General features: G+C 57.7%; 1 protein-coding gene across 1 annotated transcript in view; it reads right to left on the bottom strand.

Moving 5' to 3' along the window:
* RAB26 (RAB26, member RAS oncogene family) overlaps positions 1-11,814 on the bottom strand; it is a 29,020-nt gene extending 17,206 nt beyond the window's left edge. The window contains exons 1-2 of the mRNA XM_071571006.1: positions 11,576-11,814; positions 8,961-9,071 (exon numbers count right to left, since the gene is read on the bottom strand). Coding sequence (XP_071427107.1) covers positions 8,961-9,071; positions 11,576-11,779 — 315 coding nt within the window. The 5' untranslated portion in view covers positions 11,780-11,814. The remainder of the gene's footprint in view (positions 1-8,960; positions 9,072-11,575) is intronic.
* Between the last annotated feature and the right edge of the window lie 3,244 nt (positions 11,815-15,058).

Genomic DNA, 15,058 nt, shown 5'->3' with positions numbered 1-15,058 from the left:
TAATGCCACAAACCGATGCCCAGGACGAGCGGAGGGGTTGCCGTGGAGATGCTGTGCAGGCAAAGCTGGAAAAGCCAAAGCCTCCGTTTCCCCAAGTGTCACTGGGCCTGGGAACATCACGGCTTGGCAGGAAGGAGGGAAATGTCCCAAGACATGGGCAGATGGCACGAGGGCTGGCAGTGTGGACACAGGTGGGTGGCTTTGTGGCATCCAAGCCAAGTGGGCTCAGCTGCACTGATGCAGCTGGGTACAGCTCCTCATCACCCCCTCCCTGCAATGAATTAAACAGAAAAAACTCACACAAAATGGAACAAGATCTGTCCAGGTGTTCACATCAGGGCCAGCTGCAGCCTCAGAGACGTGCTGACAATCTTGTCTTCCCTACAAACTGACCTTTCCTGCCTGCCAACCTCCTGCAGGCAGCACTGACCTCTGCCCTGTCACACCAACAATTTCTTCAGGCTCTGAAGCATCATCCAGACCCCCAGACTCCCACCTGACTCCTCCTCACCCTGGACAACCACAGCCCAGGCCAATGGACATCACCCATGACAGCTGAAGCACCACAAGCTCCCAACACACATTAGTTTTATTTATCAATGTTTTTTCCCAGTGCAGGCATAGAGATGAATTATTTGCTGTTGCCTGTGAGAGGTTCTCCAATCCCTCAGGGCAATGACTCGGTGCTGAGCCAGGATTAAAGATGCTGCCTGCCCCTGGTAGCCAAACAGAGCTGAGTGAGCTGCACTGCTCCACTGCAGATCCCTGGCCAGGCAGCTCCGGCGCTCTGGGATGCTCCAGGAGCCACATGGACAGCGTGGCCAAGCACCACCCAGCCCTGGCACACCATGGCACAGCACTGAGCCAGTGCCCTGCTCCAGGGCAGGGATGTCCCCATGGTGCCAACAACAAAGTATTTTGCTTCTGAAGGCTCTGCAAGTAAACAAGCCCTTGATCCCTAAATCCCCCATTGCCATCCAAGGACAGGGACAACTGCTCAGGCACACACCACGCTGTGGTTCCTTCCCCCATAAACACAGCTGCAATCCACTGGCTGGGGTTGGTTTTCCCATTATTTTCCCTAAGGGAGATGATCTGCAGGCACTCCCTTCCACCCTCTGGAGTGGCCGATCACTGCACATCCTTTTGCCACAGGAATGCTCAGTGTCCCCTCAGAAGGTCCAGCAAAGGCCCACAGATGGGACAAACCCAGTCCCTGTCCCTGTAGCTCAGGTGTCAGGAATGTGGCTCTTTAGGGAAAGGGCAAACAGAAAGGTGGTTTCCAGGGAAGGATGACACACAGTCAGCGCCTGGAGAGCTCAGTTGGAATCAGCTCCTGCTGCTCAGCCATCCCAGCACTGCCAAACCCGGGACCTTCCCCACGGAAATCATCAACATCCACCCCAGGAATAACCCAAAGCCTCCTGGGGCCAAATAATTAATTAACTAAATGAGGCAGCAACTCAGTGGAAAGGCAGCAAGGCCTCAGGGGATGATGGGGCAGAGCAAGGCAGAGCCAAGGGACAGGGATGCCCCTCAGGGCCATCCCAGGGGCAGTGGGGGGTTAGAGGCACCCCAAACCCCACCTGTCCCCCTTTCCTGGCTGCCTTCCCTCTGCTTTCAGAGAACAACCCAGTTCTACACAGCCGAATTCAATATTTTATCACGAATAAAAGATGAAAGTGAAATTAAGCCAAATGTATTCCATTAAATATTCAAACCATTTAGACTTACTCTGGGCCCATTTAAATGTTTTATTTGCTATAAACCTCTCCCTCACAGGTCCTGGCACCAGGAGCAGACCCAGCCTGCTCAGCACCAGGGCAGTGGGTGCTCCAGAGCCCAAACTGGGCTCAGCAGGACCAATTTCCCACTGGCAGCACCCAGAGAGGCACAGGCACAGCACAGCTGTGTGCCCACAGCCTTCCTGCAGCCCAACCTCCTCCCACCAGCTCTGCACAAGGACCCTGCTATGCTGGAGCAGGGCAGGGAGTGGGGCTCTGACCCACAGCCCTGGAGATGCTGTGGGTGGGTGGGAATTGCATTTTCCAGCTGTTCCCACTATGTCGATCCCCACCTTCTATCAGGGCTTTGGCATCCCACACAGTTCTAAGCAGGAGGATACAGAGCCAGGTTATGGTGAACACCTTTACAACCTCCTTCCTTCTACCAGCAGCTCCCAAGTGTATTTTTTCTGTGCCTGTGTCCTGGCTCTGCACCTCCTGAGCATCCCAGGCCTCATGCTCTTCCCTGAGCTAATAAAACTCAATATTCCAACTCTCCCAGACCAGCACAGACCCCTGGGGACACCAGATATCGGTGTGCACCAGGAAGCCACTGGGCAGTAGCACAGCTGCAGGAGCCTGGGAGACACCAGTGCCCTTCCAGAAGCATCTCCCAAACCCCACATTCCCAGCACTCTTGTGTCAGCTGAAATGGATGCAAAATTCCACACTCAAACTACTCCGGGTGGTATTTCTGACACCGAGGGGTGGGAGAGTGGGGAAGGCACCTTCCCACCATCCTGCAAACAGCATTAAACTGGTGAAGAGTTTTCTTACCCAGGCTCTGGGGCTCATGCAAAGAGCAGCTCAAGCACTTCTCTGCTTTGAAGAAATTCATCTTACTTCTCTGCCTCACCCAAGGCAGGAATGGTTCTGCTGTCCACAGGGAGTACCACCTGCACATGGGGGTTTGCAGCAGAACTGGGGGTTATTATTTTTCGAATGCAGGAGGCAAAGAGAGATGAATAAAACCCCAGCAGCTGAGAGAGGAGCGGGCGCAGCCGCCACGGGCACCGTCACAGCATCTCTTGGCAACTGAGCCCCTGCATGCAAATGACAGGCACCGCCGACTGCAAAGCTGTGAGTGTCCCTCTGCAAGGGAGGGAGCAGCCACTGACAGCAAAGCAGGGCTCAGCTTCCCAGGAAAAATGGATCCTTGCTCCCCTGAGAGCCCGTCCTGCGAGCGGGGAACAAGCACCAGCAGCAGCTGCGGAGAGAGCGACGTCCTCAGAGTCCCACAGGACAGGAACCAGTGAAGTCACGGCGTGTTCCAGCTGCCAAGCACTGCCCTCCCTGTGCCAGGGCAACGGGGTCTGCCTCACCTGCTGCTGGGTTCAGGCACAGCTGGTCCCTATGGCACTGGTGATGGCATTGCATCCAATCCCTGACACCAGGCAGAAGGGGCAGAAGCAGCACAGGAATAATCATGGAATTCTGGAATGGTTTGGGTTGGAATTGACCTTAAAGACCATGCAGTTTCACCCCCCTGCCATGGGCAGGGGCACCTTCCCCTAGACCAGGTTGTCCCAAGCCCTGTCCAGCCTGGCCTTGGACACTTCCAGGAGTGGGAAGCTCCTCTGGGCAAACTGAGCCCAGCTCTCTGTGCCACGAGAAATGCAAAAATATGAAATCAGCTGCTGGCTGCTGTTAAAATTCTTCCAGCAATGGGAGCTGCAGAAAAACTGATTTTAGACAAAGAATTGTTGGAAATACACAGAAAACAAAGTGGTTTGAGTTGGAAGGGATCTTAAAGATCACCCAGTTCCACCTCTGGGCATAGCCAAGGTGGGCACACAGACATCCCCCTGCCCACTCCTTCCCCACCCTGGTTGCACCCATGTTGCCACCAGCACAGCAGCCCAACAGAAGGGAACTTGGCCCAAAAAATGCAGCAGCACTGAGATACCTCTCCTGGGGAAGGTCCCTTCCCTCTGGTGCTCCAGTCCTGGGGATCAAACCCACATTCCTGCAGCAGATCCCCAACCTGACCCTACACACATCACAATGGTACACGGCAAAGGAGAGACTAAACACTTTGCCCAATTCCAGAGTCCTTTCCCTCCAACATCCAGGGCTAATTTAGTATAGAAAGACATGCTGAAATTAATTTATTTCTGTTTCTTTCTTCTGGCCTAAGCAGTTCCTCTCCCACTTTTTCCAGATTGATCCATCACAAATGAGCCCTGCTAATGCTCCATGCCAACCACTGAGATGGAAGTCAGCCCTTGCCTTCCAGGAGGCTCCAGGTTGCTCCAGCCCTTCAAAGGGCTACACTGGGCAAAGGCTGGGCTGGAGCATCTCTTCGAGGGCAGGGATGTGGGCACAGGTGTGGGCACCTGCTGGGAACTGGAGCATCACCCCAAGGACAGGCATTTGGATGCCCACTGGGGACTGGCAGATGCTCAGGGTATCCAAAGTCCCCTCCCCTGAGCACATGGAGATCCAGGACCAGTCTTGGTGAGTCCAAACCATGGTCACTGTTAGTCTGGATGGCAGGATCAAAGCTTCCCATCCTCCTGCAGAGTTCAGCTGGCTGCAGGAGGCACAGGCAGCCCACGGCCACTGAGGGCCAAGGGAAGGTACACACACAAACACGACAAAAAATAAACAGAGATGCATGAAACCTCAGGAAAAAAATAAATCACACACAGTTGATTCCACCCCCTGAGTAGCACAGGGCTGAGGGTAATCGAGAGTCCTTAGAGCTCAGGGGCACCCGTGGCAGGTGTTATTTCCAGCCCGGCAGCTGCCCCGAGCTTGGAGCCTCCCGAGGGGCTGTGGCAGGGCCAGGAACAGAACCCCCCGGGCACATCGCTGTGAACAGGGACACACCAAAGCTGAACCTTCAAAGGAAGCGATCCCCGTGTCCGCTGCCTGCTCTGCCGAAGCATCGGGGCCGGCTTCCCCTGCTCCTGCTCCAGCAGCGCTGGAGCTCGGTACGGAGGATGGATGCGGGTTTGCTCCGCTCCTCGGGGCAGCAAAGGAGGAGCGACACCCTGCACACCTCGGAGAAGGCGAAGAGAAGCTGCCCTGCTCTGAACTCCACCACAAAGTGCTTCCCAGTGGTTTCATCCCCCCAATTAACACAGAAACCATCACCTCGCTAATGCAAAGAAGCTCATTAGCACCTCTTTCCAGGGAGAAAAGGCTCATCCTTAATTTTTTTTCTTTTATGTTCTTCTCCTTTCAGGTCCAACTAGTACAAAAATCTTCACTTGCCCGACCCCGCAGAGCTCGGGGCTGTGAGCACCGGGCTGAGCAGCCTCAGGGGTTCGGATGGCACCGGGGACAGGGACAGGGACAGGGACAGGGACAGGGACATGGACAGCGTGGGCTCACGGCGCCCTTTGGCTCCTCTGCTTTGGCAACACCTTCCTCCCATTACTCAGCTGTCACGACAGGACAGAAAGTCCCACTGGCTGCGCAGCTTGAATTTCTGTCGAGGTTTCTGCAGCGCTGCCAAAATTACAGCGAGAGGCAGCTCCTTCCGTGGCACCCAGAAAAACAGGATTCACACCCCTGAGCGCCAAACCTGCTCTTCTCCCGGAGCCCCTTGTCCCTGGAATCCGAACGGATGAAGACAGGAAAGCACACAGGACCTGCCCAGAGAGCTGCTCTGCCCTCACCACTGGACATCTGTGGGCAGAGACCCCCCTAGACAGAGGGACCTGCCAGGGTCCCCCAGCAGGGAGAAGACCTTTTGCCCTGGCTTGGCACAGCTCATGGGAGGGAATAATTCAGCCCCTCATTATCCAGTGATGGCTGGAAACCCTGGAGGTGACACCTGTGACCCAGACACCAGAGAGAGAGAGGGGTTTGCCTCCCTCCAAGGTTTGCTCCTCAGGGGGAAGCAACACCGTAATTCCAACAGCTGTTTCTGTCCCTCCAAGTGACCCCACAGTGTGGGGGGGTCGGGTCACCCCGGCAGGGCACCCCCAGCCAATTCCTTGGCTCATGGACACCCTGGCACTATCCTGCCCGAATGCTGAGGGCTGCAATGTTCTCAAGGAGCTAAAGGTGCTCTCCCAGCACCCCAATTTTCACAGGAGGGAATGTTGAGAACTTGACACCTCCAAAGCTCGAAGCCAACAGGTGCCATTTTGATGCCTTTTTAAATACTACAATCATCTTTGTTTCCCCAGCATCAGTGGTTTGTTTTCCAAATACATTCAGTTCAACATCCTTCTTTGTTTAAGAGATGATGATAAACAAACACAACGTGGGAGGTTCTCCCTCACATAAAACAGTAGGAGGGAACAAACCTCGGGGGCCATTAAGAATTGTAATGCCAGATTAATTTTAAATGGATTTCTATTCATTTACATGAGCTCAGGCCTATGGAATCCATTAGCCATAGCGTTGATGCATCTAATGGTTTGACATCCTCGAAAATGAGTGATGGATCCTGGAGCCCACTGGGACCAGTGGCTGAACTGGGAGAGGAGGTGGAGAGCGGCTGGGTGGGTGCAGGGGCTGCTCCTGACCCGGCTCCACCCCATCCCACAGAGCCTGCAGGGACCAGGTGGCAAAAAGAAGAGTGGAGACGGTCCCAAAGAAAACATCAGGAGCTGAGCACCTCCGTGCCCGTGGTTTGCCCAGCTGGGATGGGATCCAGGGTCCTGGCAGGTCCCAGCTCCACTCTGTGCCCGTGGTTTGCCCAGCTGGGATGGGATCCAGGGTCCTGGCAGGTCCCAGCTCCACTCTGTGCCCGTGGTTTGCCCAGCTGGGATGGGATCCAGGGTCCTGGCAGGTCCCAGCTCCACTCTGTGCCCGTGGTTTGCCCAGCTGGGATGGGATCCAGGGTCCTGGCAGGTCCCAGCTCCACTCCATGCTCGTGGTTTGCCCAGCTGGGATGGGATCCAGGGTCCTGGCAGGTCCCAGCTCCACTCTGTGCCCGTGGTTTGCCCAGCTGGGATGGGATCCAGGGTCCTGGCAGGTCCCAGCTCTGCTCCATGCTCGTGGTTTGCCCAGCTGGGATGGGATCCTGGGTCTGGCAGGTCCCAGCTCCTGCCCCAAACAAGGTCACACATGCACAGGAGCGCAGCTGCCACGTGTGCTGGCCTTGGGGAGGGCCCTGCTGCCAGTGAGGCTCAGAGACTGCCACAAACCCTGCCAAAACCCACCAAAACACCAAAATAACCACTCTGCTCCTTCAGCACCTCCAACATCGGGACAAGAGAAAGCAGCAAATCCCCAGTGACGCCTTCCCACCCCTGCCCACCTCGCAAACAGCCTCGTTCACTTCAGCCAGCAAACCCCATGCCAAATTCTGGAATTTCCAAGAGAAGGAGCTGCCACGTGACAGTTTTGTCATTAGAAAGACACAAATTAAAACCAGCAGAAGCCTCCAGCACTGTCACCCCAGAGCATCATCTGCATCGTGGTGCCAACAGCGAGAGGGACAATTACACAGCACCTGCAAACAGGATTATCTTAATGGGAATGGAGATGCACATCAAAAACCTATTTCCATGTCCCCCCAAAATTATGAGTGCCTTAAAAGGATGATAATAACGAGTTTTAGGGCATATACATGATCTTCCCCACTGTATAGTCTGCCCATTTCAGAGCAATGTAGCTCTAGCAGCTTTGTTAGAGAAGTAAATTAACTCTAATTTGATTGCTTCTCAGTAACAGTAGTTTCAGTGCTCTAATCAATAAGTCACAGGGTTTTACGACTACCTTTGGTATATCAATCATTGCAATCAGTAATAAAACGCTTTTCATTTGAAGAACACCTGAAATACAGTGTAATTACCTTTGTATAAAATTACAGACTCCAATTTACCCATTTCCCCTGCTGCAGCCAACAGCCTTTCTCAGCATAAACATCATTTCCTTCCCAAAGCCTTTCTGAGCCGCCCCTTCTCCCTTCCCCAGTTCACTGCACCAGCCAGGTATTACTCACACCCCACAAAACAGCAGGGTACAAGAGACACCCATCTCTCTGAAATCCTTCAGGAAAGGGAGAGATCCAAGATTCTGCTGGGAAAAGGCAGTCAGGAGGATACACACTGGTGCGTGGCATCACCACCAGCCCTTCACTGCGCCCACCATCACAGCACCGAAACGCAGCCAAACCCACCACGCGGTGAGATGAGGCAGCCGGTGCCCGGGAGCAGGGCAGGCAGAGAGGAGCCACTGGCACATCCCCAACCTCAACCCTCCCCAGGAGCCTGTGGGGCCAGCCAGACATCCTGGGGGCTGACAAGCTCACAGTCTGGGGGGAGCAGATGGTCAGGGGACTGGTGAGGGACAGGGAGCGCGTGGGCCTGGGTCGTGTGCCCTGCACAACTGCCCTAGGGTTCCTTTGATGGCATCTCTGCAAAGCCACCGTCCCTGTTGCTCTGCTGTGCCACCCCAGGGGTGGCAGCACTACAGACCCCCTTCACCGGGGGCTGTCTGGACCACAACATCCCCAGGCAGCCCCTGCCACAAGGTAGTGGTGGGGAAACACAGTCAAGAGGTTTCAAGGGCTCCAGCCGGTGCTAAGATGTTCCTGCCTGGCAAAGGATGCTCTGGGCACACCAGGGCATTGCAGGGCAGGATGTGCCTCCCCTTCTGTTCCCTCAGCTCCCCATTGTCCTCTCTGTCAAGCAGGATCCCGCTGTCCTCACTGGAGCCAGGCAGCTCCAATGCACTGACTTCATGACTCCCCCAGCACTGGGATGCTCCAGTCGCTGCCAACGAAACAGGGACCTCAGAGACCCCTCAGCACAACACACACCACCTCCCAGAGGGAGCAGGGCTGCAGGGCACCAGACCCCCATGCTGGCACCCCAAAGCTGTGCTCAGGAAATGTTTCCAGGCCATCCTAGTTCATGTCAGTTTTTGTTTTGTTGTTTCAAGAAAAAAACAAACAACTCTTATAAACACTGAAACAGACTTAGGGAAATATTTTCCCTGGCAGATCTCAGGCCTCAGCAGTTCTTACAGGAATTATCCCCAGGATCTCGAGCAGAGGACACACTCCCCCATCCCTGTGCAAAGCTGTAGCAAAGAGCCTGCTGTGCTGCCACCACTGCCATCAGACCCTGAGGTGCCCTGGGTGGATCTGACACAGGGCAGGGTGATGAGGTTTAAATCCTTGGAGCAACGTTTAGTTATTCCTCTGCAAAATCCGTCACTCACCTGCCAGACCCCCAGGCAGGGGCTGAGGACCCCCAGGGCACTTACCCTGAAGTCGATTCCCACCGTGGAGATGAAGCTGCCGGCGAGGAACGCGCCGTCCTTGAACCGCACCAGCAGGCAGGTCTTGCCGACCCCCGAGTCGCCCACCAGCATCACCTGCCAGGGAGGGAGGGGGGTCAGAGTGGCTTTTGGGAGGGAAGCCACTGCAGCCATCACCCAGCTCCACCCCAGGAGCAGGCAGCACATCCCACATGCTTGAAGGGAACAAAGCACATCCAAGAGCGATGGACCCAGGGGAGTGGGGGGAGAATAGGGGGGACTCACAGCAGAGTTATTCCCCATCCTGCACCACGTCCCTGCGCACTGGGTAAGACTTGAGACCCCTTCCCCCAAGCAGCAAGTACTTAACAAATCCTTCATGAGGGCACAAACACCCCCAGCAAACCAAGAGGTGCCATCTGGGTGATACAAGCTGTAACCCGATGGCTGCAGGGTGTCCCCTGCACACCACAAAACACCCCACATGCCACCACTGTGGGGCTTTCTTGGAGGCTGGCACTGCCCAGGGGGAGACTTCAGAGGTCCCCAACCTTAAGCACCAGCTCCAGGTGTGCATTCAGCCCTCTGCAAGGAATTTCCTTCAGTGGGACTCACACACGCCCACGGCTGCCCTCCCGGTCCTCTGCGGATGCAAAGGGAGCAGCTCCTGGTGCCACCCGCCTGTTTCCCCACCCAGCAGCCCCCCTGGGTGCTGACAGGGCAGGCACCCCCTGCCACAAAGAGACCTTGGCAGAGCTGAGCCTGCTCCCATGTGCAGCTCCCTTAAACCTTTCCCCAAACCAAAGCCCTCCTGCTCCCTGGGGCACTGGCCCCTCTCCCCTCAGCAGAATGACAGCTTCCCACCCCCGAGAAATCTGGGACCATGGAGCCAGGCTGCATGAGCTCTTTCTGCACCTGCCAGGGCAGGTTCTCTCTCTCTCTCCCAAGGTGCTCCCATCAGCCTTCCACGAGCCATTAGCCCGTGACGGGATTTAAATGGTTTTAAGGCAGGGACTGCCCTGGGTCACACCGAACCTTCTCAGGAGCCATCAGAGGTGGCAAACATCATCATGGCACTGCAGCTCACCCCGAGAGGTGGCAGCAGCCCTGGCTGCAGGAGCAGCTCGTTTTGGGGCAGGAGGGCTCTCCCAAGGAGGGCAGGATCCAGCCCCACACCACTGGCACAACAGGGTGAGGGCAGCCAGTGAGCCACAGGTGTATTGGTGCAAAGAGTGGAAGGGGGGCAAAAAGGTCAATTTTAGTACAAAATATTGGGTTTTTTCAACTTTCCAGACCTCTGTCTGGAACAGGTGATCCTCAACAGCAGCTTCTCCCCACTCAGCACTGCCAGTGCCTCACCCAGGCACGCAGAGCACCCGGGGCCAGGATCCAGCCCTGTGTCTGGGAATTGCACTTTGCCACTGCCTCAGGCAGAGCTCAGGAGCCTCGGAAGACGGGCAAGAGAAGGAGAAAGTTAAACAAACCAGGTTTTTACTGGATACAGAGCAATTTCTCTCTTCCACTGGTTCAAAATCAGACAGACTGGTAGAGGTTTTGGCTACCCAGTGCGTTTGGGATTATCTGAGACTCATTCAGCTCATCCCTGTGGCATGGGGACAATGCCCAGGGAAAGCCACGGCCTGGGCAGGCAGAGGTGAGCTCCAGGAGCCAGGGAGCAGCACAAACACCGAGGTGGCTCCATTTTAGGGAAGCTGTTAAACCATTACTGCAGCTGTATCAGGACCAACCGCCTATCAAAGCAACCAAACCCAGCTCTGAAACATCCCTCACCTCCTACCCCACATCCCAAACCTTACCAGGATGGCCACACCGACTGCCACAGGCACCAAACTCTTCAACACCACACACTAAGGTAGGACTTGCCCCAGCAAACCTCGTGTTCTCCGGGCTCAATCCCCCCTACTCTGTTACAGAGGGCCGTGTTAGAAGCAGCCAGAGCAGTTGCACCGAGTCGTGGCCTCAGCCAAAATCACTAAATGAGCCCCGAGATCACTGAGCGAGCCCTAAAATCGTCAAGTGAGCTGCAAGCTGGGCTTGCATCAGGTCCTGTGATGAAGCAGAGGGGATGTAAATACATTTGTTCTGTGACTCTCTCGCCAGGATCCGAAGCCTCGAGAAGCCGTTTGAGCCCAAATAGCCGGAGAAATCTCAGCAGCAGCCACAGCAGACTCGATGCCACTCGAAGCATGTCATCACCCCCTTACAGCCCCGCTTTTTGTAGGTTAAAGAGGAGCCGGGAGGTTACAGCAACCCCCCGGAGCATCGTTTGGCCATCACTTGCACAGGTCCCGCCGCAGCAGCCGCGCTGCCGGGGCTTTGCGAGCACAGCCCCGCTAACCGCGACTTGCCGCCCCGGAGCCCCTGCGGACATCCCGGCGAGCGGCTGCGGAGGGGCGGGATGCCGGGGCTGGGATGCAGGGACGCAGGGATGCAAGGATGGAGGGATGGAAGGATGGAGGGATGCAGGGATGCCCGCCCGGTCCTGACCCCGGGAACTTCGGGGACGCTACAACCGACCCCGCACCCGACTGACCCCGCACCCGACCAACGGGGCGCCCCGGGATGCCGGACCCCTCCCCGCAGCACCGCCGGCTCCGCACCTTGAAGGCGAGGTCGTAGAACTCTCCGCTGCTGCTCAGCGAGGGCCGCCCGGCCGCCGCGCCGCCGTTGCGGGGCAGCTCGGGGGCGGCGGCGGCGGAGCCCCCCCGGGAGGCGGCGGCCCGGGGGGTGCCCTGCGCCGGGGGCAGCGCGGCCGAGGGAGCGGCACCGCCGCCTTTGCCACGAGCCGCCTTCTTGCGCGACATCGCGGGCCGGGGCCGCGCCGGGCCGGGCGGGCTGGGCTGGGGGCGCGGGAGCCGCCACCGCCCCGGCCCCGCCCCGCGCCGCGCCCCGCCAATCGCAGCGCACAGCGGGCGGGAGGGGGCGTGGTCTGAGCGGCGGCCACGCCCCTCCCGCGCCCCGCAGCGCCGGCACCGGGCGGTGCGTGAACGAGGTGCGGGGACAGCGGGTGGGGTCACACATCCCACGGGGAACCCGCGCCCCGCAGCGCAGGGACAGCGGGTGGGGGTCACACATCCTACAGGGGATCCGCACCCCGCAGCGCAGGCACCGGGCGGTGCGTGAATGGGGTGCGGGAGCGCAGGGACCGTGGGGGGGTCACACATCCCACGGGGAATCCGCGCCCCGCAGCGCCGGCACCGGGAGGTGCGTGAATGGGGTGCGGGAGTGCGGGGGGGTCACACATCCCACGGGGAACCCGCGCCCCGCAGCGCCGGCACCAGGCGGTGCGTGAATGGGGTGCGGGAGCGCAGGGACGGCGGGAGGGGCTCACAGATCCCACGGGGAACCCGCGCCCCGCAGCGCCGGCACTGGAAGGTGCGCGGATGGGGTGCGGAGGGTCTGCGAGAGCGCAGAGGCCCCGGGTGGGGGTCACACATGCCATGCGGTACCCGCGCCCCGCAGCCCCGGGGCACGAGGTGGGGAGCCCGGGCTCCTCCCGGTCTGCCTCAGCAACCGGTGCCAACGAGCAACACTTGGCACCTCTCTCCGCGTGCAAATGTCACCTGAGGCACTGGCGGGTCTCTCAGCTGGAATAAATGTCTTCAGCTGTGTGAGATGTTCCAGTAGCTCGGCCTGGCCGGGAACTGGGGCTTCAATGGGCACGGCAGAGCAGGAGTTGGAAATGAATCTCTGTGGTGAGAAGCCAGGCAGGCAAACGGTGAAGCTGGAAGAGGTGACAGCGCTGGCACAGGGAGGTGACAGCTGACACGGCAGGGATCAGCATCCCAGTGAGCCCGGGGACAGCGCCACAGCTCAGGTGACAGCCAGGGTCATTCTCACTGTAGCCATGGATGAAATTTTCCCTTCGGTAGCATTGAAATCTGTGGGTAATCCTTGTTCAAGGGCTCTGAAGTGCCCCATCACAGGACCAGGATCAGGCAGCAGGGCTCTCATGGATTTGGCCATGGACAAGGGAGATGGCCCAGGAGCTCCTGTGTGTGGATCCTCGGTGACATCCCCCTTCTCCCACCCTGAGCCTCGGGCATGGCCACGGCTGTCACAGGCTCCAGGGAATGCCGAGGAGCTCTGTCTGCAGCACTCCTCCGACACAGCTGAGGCTAAAGGAAAAGCTGTGACGGTGGAGGCTCATCTTCCCACTTCCCTTCATGTGCTCTCGATCCCGATGGTGGAGCTGGGAGATGGAAGACCTGCCTGGCAGAGCAGACTCGATGCCAGGGTTTTGGACTATAATCTGATTTTCTGGGACAGCTGCAGTCAATAGAGTCTGAGGCCTCGGAGTGAAGTGCAGTGCTGGAACCATCTGTGGGGCTGCAGGTTTTAACCAGCCCCTGTGCCGTGGCTGTGGGGCAGCTTTCCCTGGAGTACCTGCCTGGAGGAAGGGGGTACCCAGCCCTGGTACCCCTGTGTGCCTTCGCGACACACCCTCACAGGCTTGGCTACTACTGCACAAGGATCTTCCCCTCTCCCATCCCCAGTTGATGATGATGATGGAAATCTCCATCAACAGCCTTGTGCTCGGGAGCAAACAAAGCCAGCTGCTTATCGTGGCCGCATCAGGGCAACGCCTGAGGAGATGGCCCCTTATCACCGACGGCAGCCGGCAAGCGGGCCTGGAAAATCCTGTCTGGACCAAAGGTCGTGTGCTCCAGTGGCTGCAGCAGGGCTGATCCTCTCTGCCTTGGCCCCCAAAAGCAGCTCAGGCAGAGCTCAGAGCACCACGGCCACGGTGAGAAGCATCTCCGGCAAGTTTCTCTCCTGTAGGAAACGTGTGTGCAGAGACACAGCCTGCTCAGAATCACAGTCACGCCTGGAGATGTTGCTCCTCATATAGTTACAGGAACTAATCAGATAACGGCAGCTGAACTAAGGGGGATATATTTGCTAAAAATAGCTTAATGGAACAACAGACGCCTGGAGATACGGCGTGCCTCAGGGAGGCAGCGCTGCGGCGTCTGGCAGGGCTCGGAGCGGGGCTGGCTGTGCCAGGGGCTGCTGGTGCTCAGAGCCATCTACAGATTAGTAAACCTGTGTTTAAAAGCAGAAAATCAACTCATCCCCATCGGGGTGGTCAAGCCAAGAGGGGCGTTGTGCTGCTGTATGGGAGGCTGTGAATGCAAGCATGGAGAGGCAGCTGGTGCCACCAGTGCCACCTGTGCCAACAGCCATGGGGACAGCACCTGCCCTTGGCTCAGCCACCCCCGCCAGGGGACAGAGCTGCACACAGGGCTGGAGACACGATGAGCCCACCTGGGTCCAAGCACCACGCTCTGCCCAGCTGCTCTGCACAAACACTCTGCTTCAGGGGTTTAAATCTGGCTGTTTTCTTTGGCATGGAGTTTCACAGGGCTCTGTGTGCCAGAAGTTCCGTGCGTGCTTGGAGCCAAGTGAGATATTTCGGTGCGAGGCCATCTCTCCCTCCCCCTGCTGGTCCAGGTCGTTCCATCGGCGGTTCGTGCTGCAGCTGCCCCCGCGCCCCCATAGCTGTTCCATCCCCTGGCCCTGCTCAGGATGTGGCCCTTCCTCTAGTCCCAGCACCTGGTGCCAGCTTGGATGGAGCAGAGCTGTTTCTCCAACAGGCAGGCTGCAAGGACGAGCTATTCCCATCAGACACGATATCAGCTGCGCCAGTTTGGAGGATATTCATCTTCCTCGCCTGGTGGCTGCAGGAAAAACGGTGCAGGTCCTTTCCATGTGCTGTTCGTTGTGCCTCTGCTGTCACCTACTGCAGTGCCACCAGCCAAGGGGCAGGGGGCTTCTCTGCCCCCTGTGCTGGGCACTGGTGAGGCTTCACCTCAAATCCTAAGGTCAGTTTTGGGGCTCTCGCTGCAACAAAAACATTGAGGGGCTGGAGCATGTCCAGAGAAGGGAATGGAGGTTGGAAAGGGTCTGAAGCATCAGGAGTGGCTGAGGCAGCTGGGGGGGCTCAGCCTGGAGAAAATGAGGCTCAGGGGGAACCTTCTTTCTGCAACTCCCTGACATGAGTGCCAAGCCAGAGGCTGATCGGGCTCTGCTCCCAGGGAACAAGATGCAGAATGAGAGAAAACAGCCTCAAGTTGTGCCAG

This window comes from Pithys albifrons, chromosome 16 (genome assembly GCF_047495875.1).
Source record: "Pithys albifrons albifrons isolate INPA30051 chromosome 16, PitAlb_v1, whole genome shotgun sequence".
Taxonomy (NCBI): Eukaryota; Metazoa; Chordata; class Aves; order Passeriformes; family Thamnophilidae; genus Pithys; species Pithys albifrons.
The sequence above is the reverse complement of the archived record's forward strand: the minus strand, read 5'-3'. Positions and strand labels throughout refer to the sequence as shown.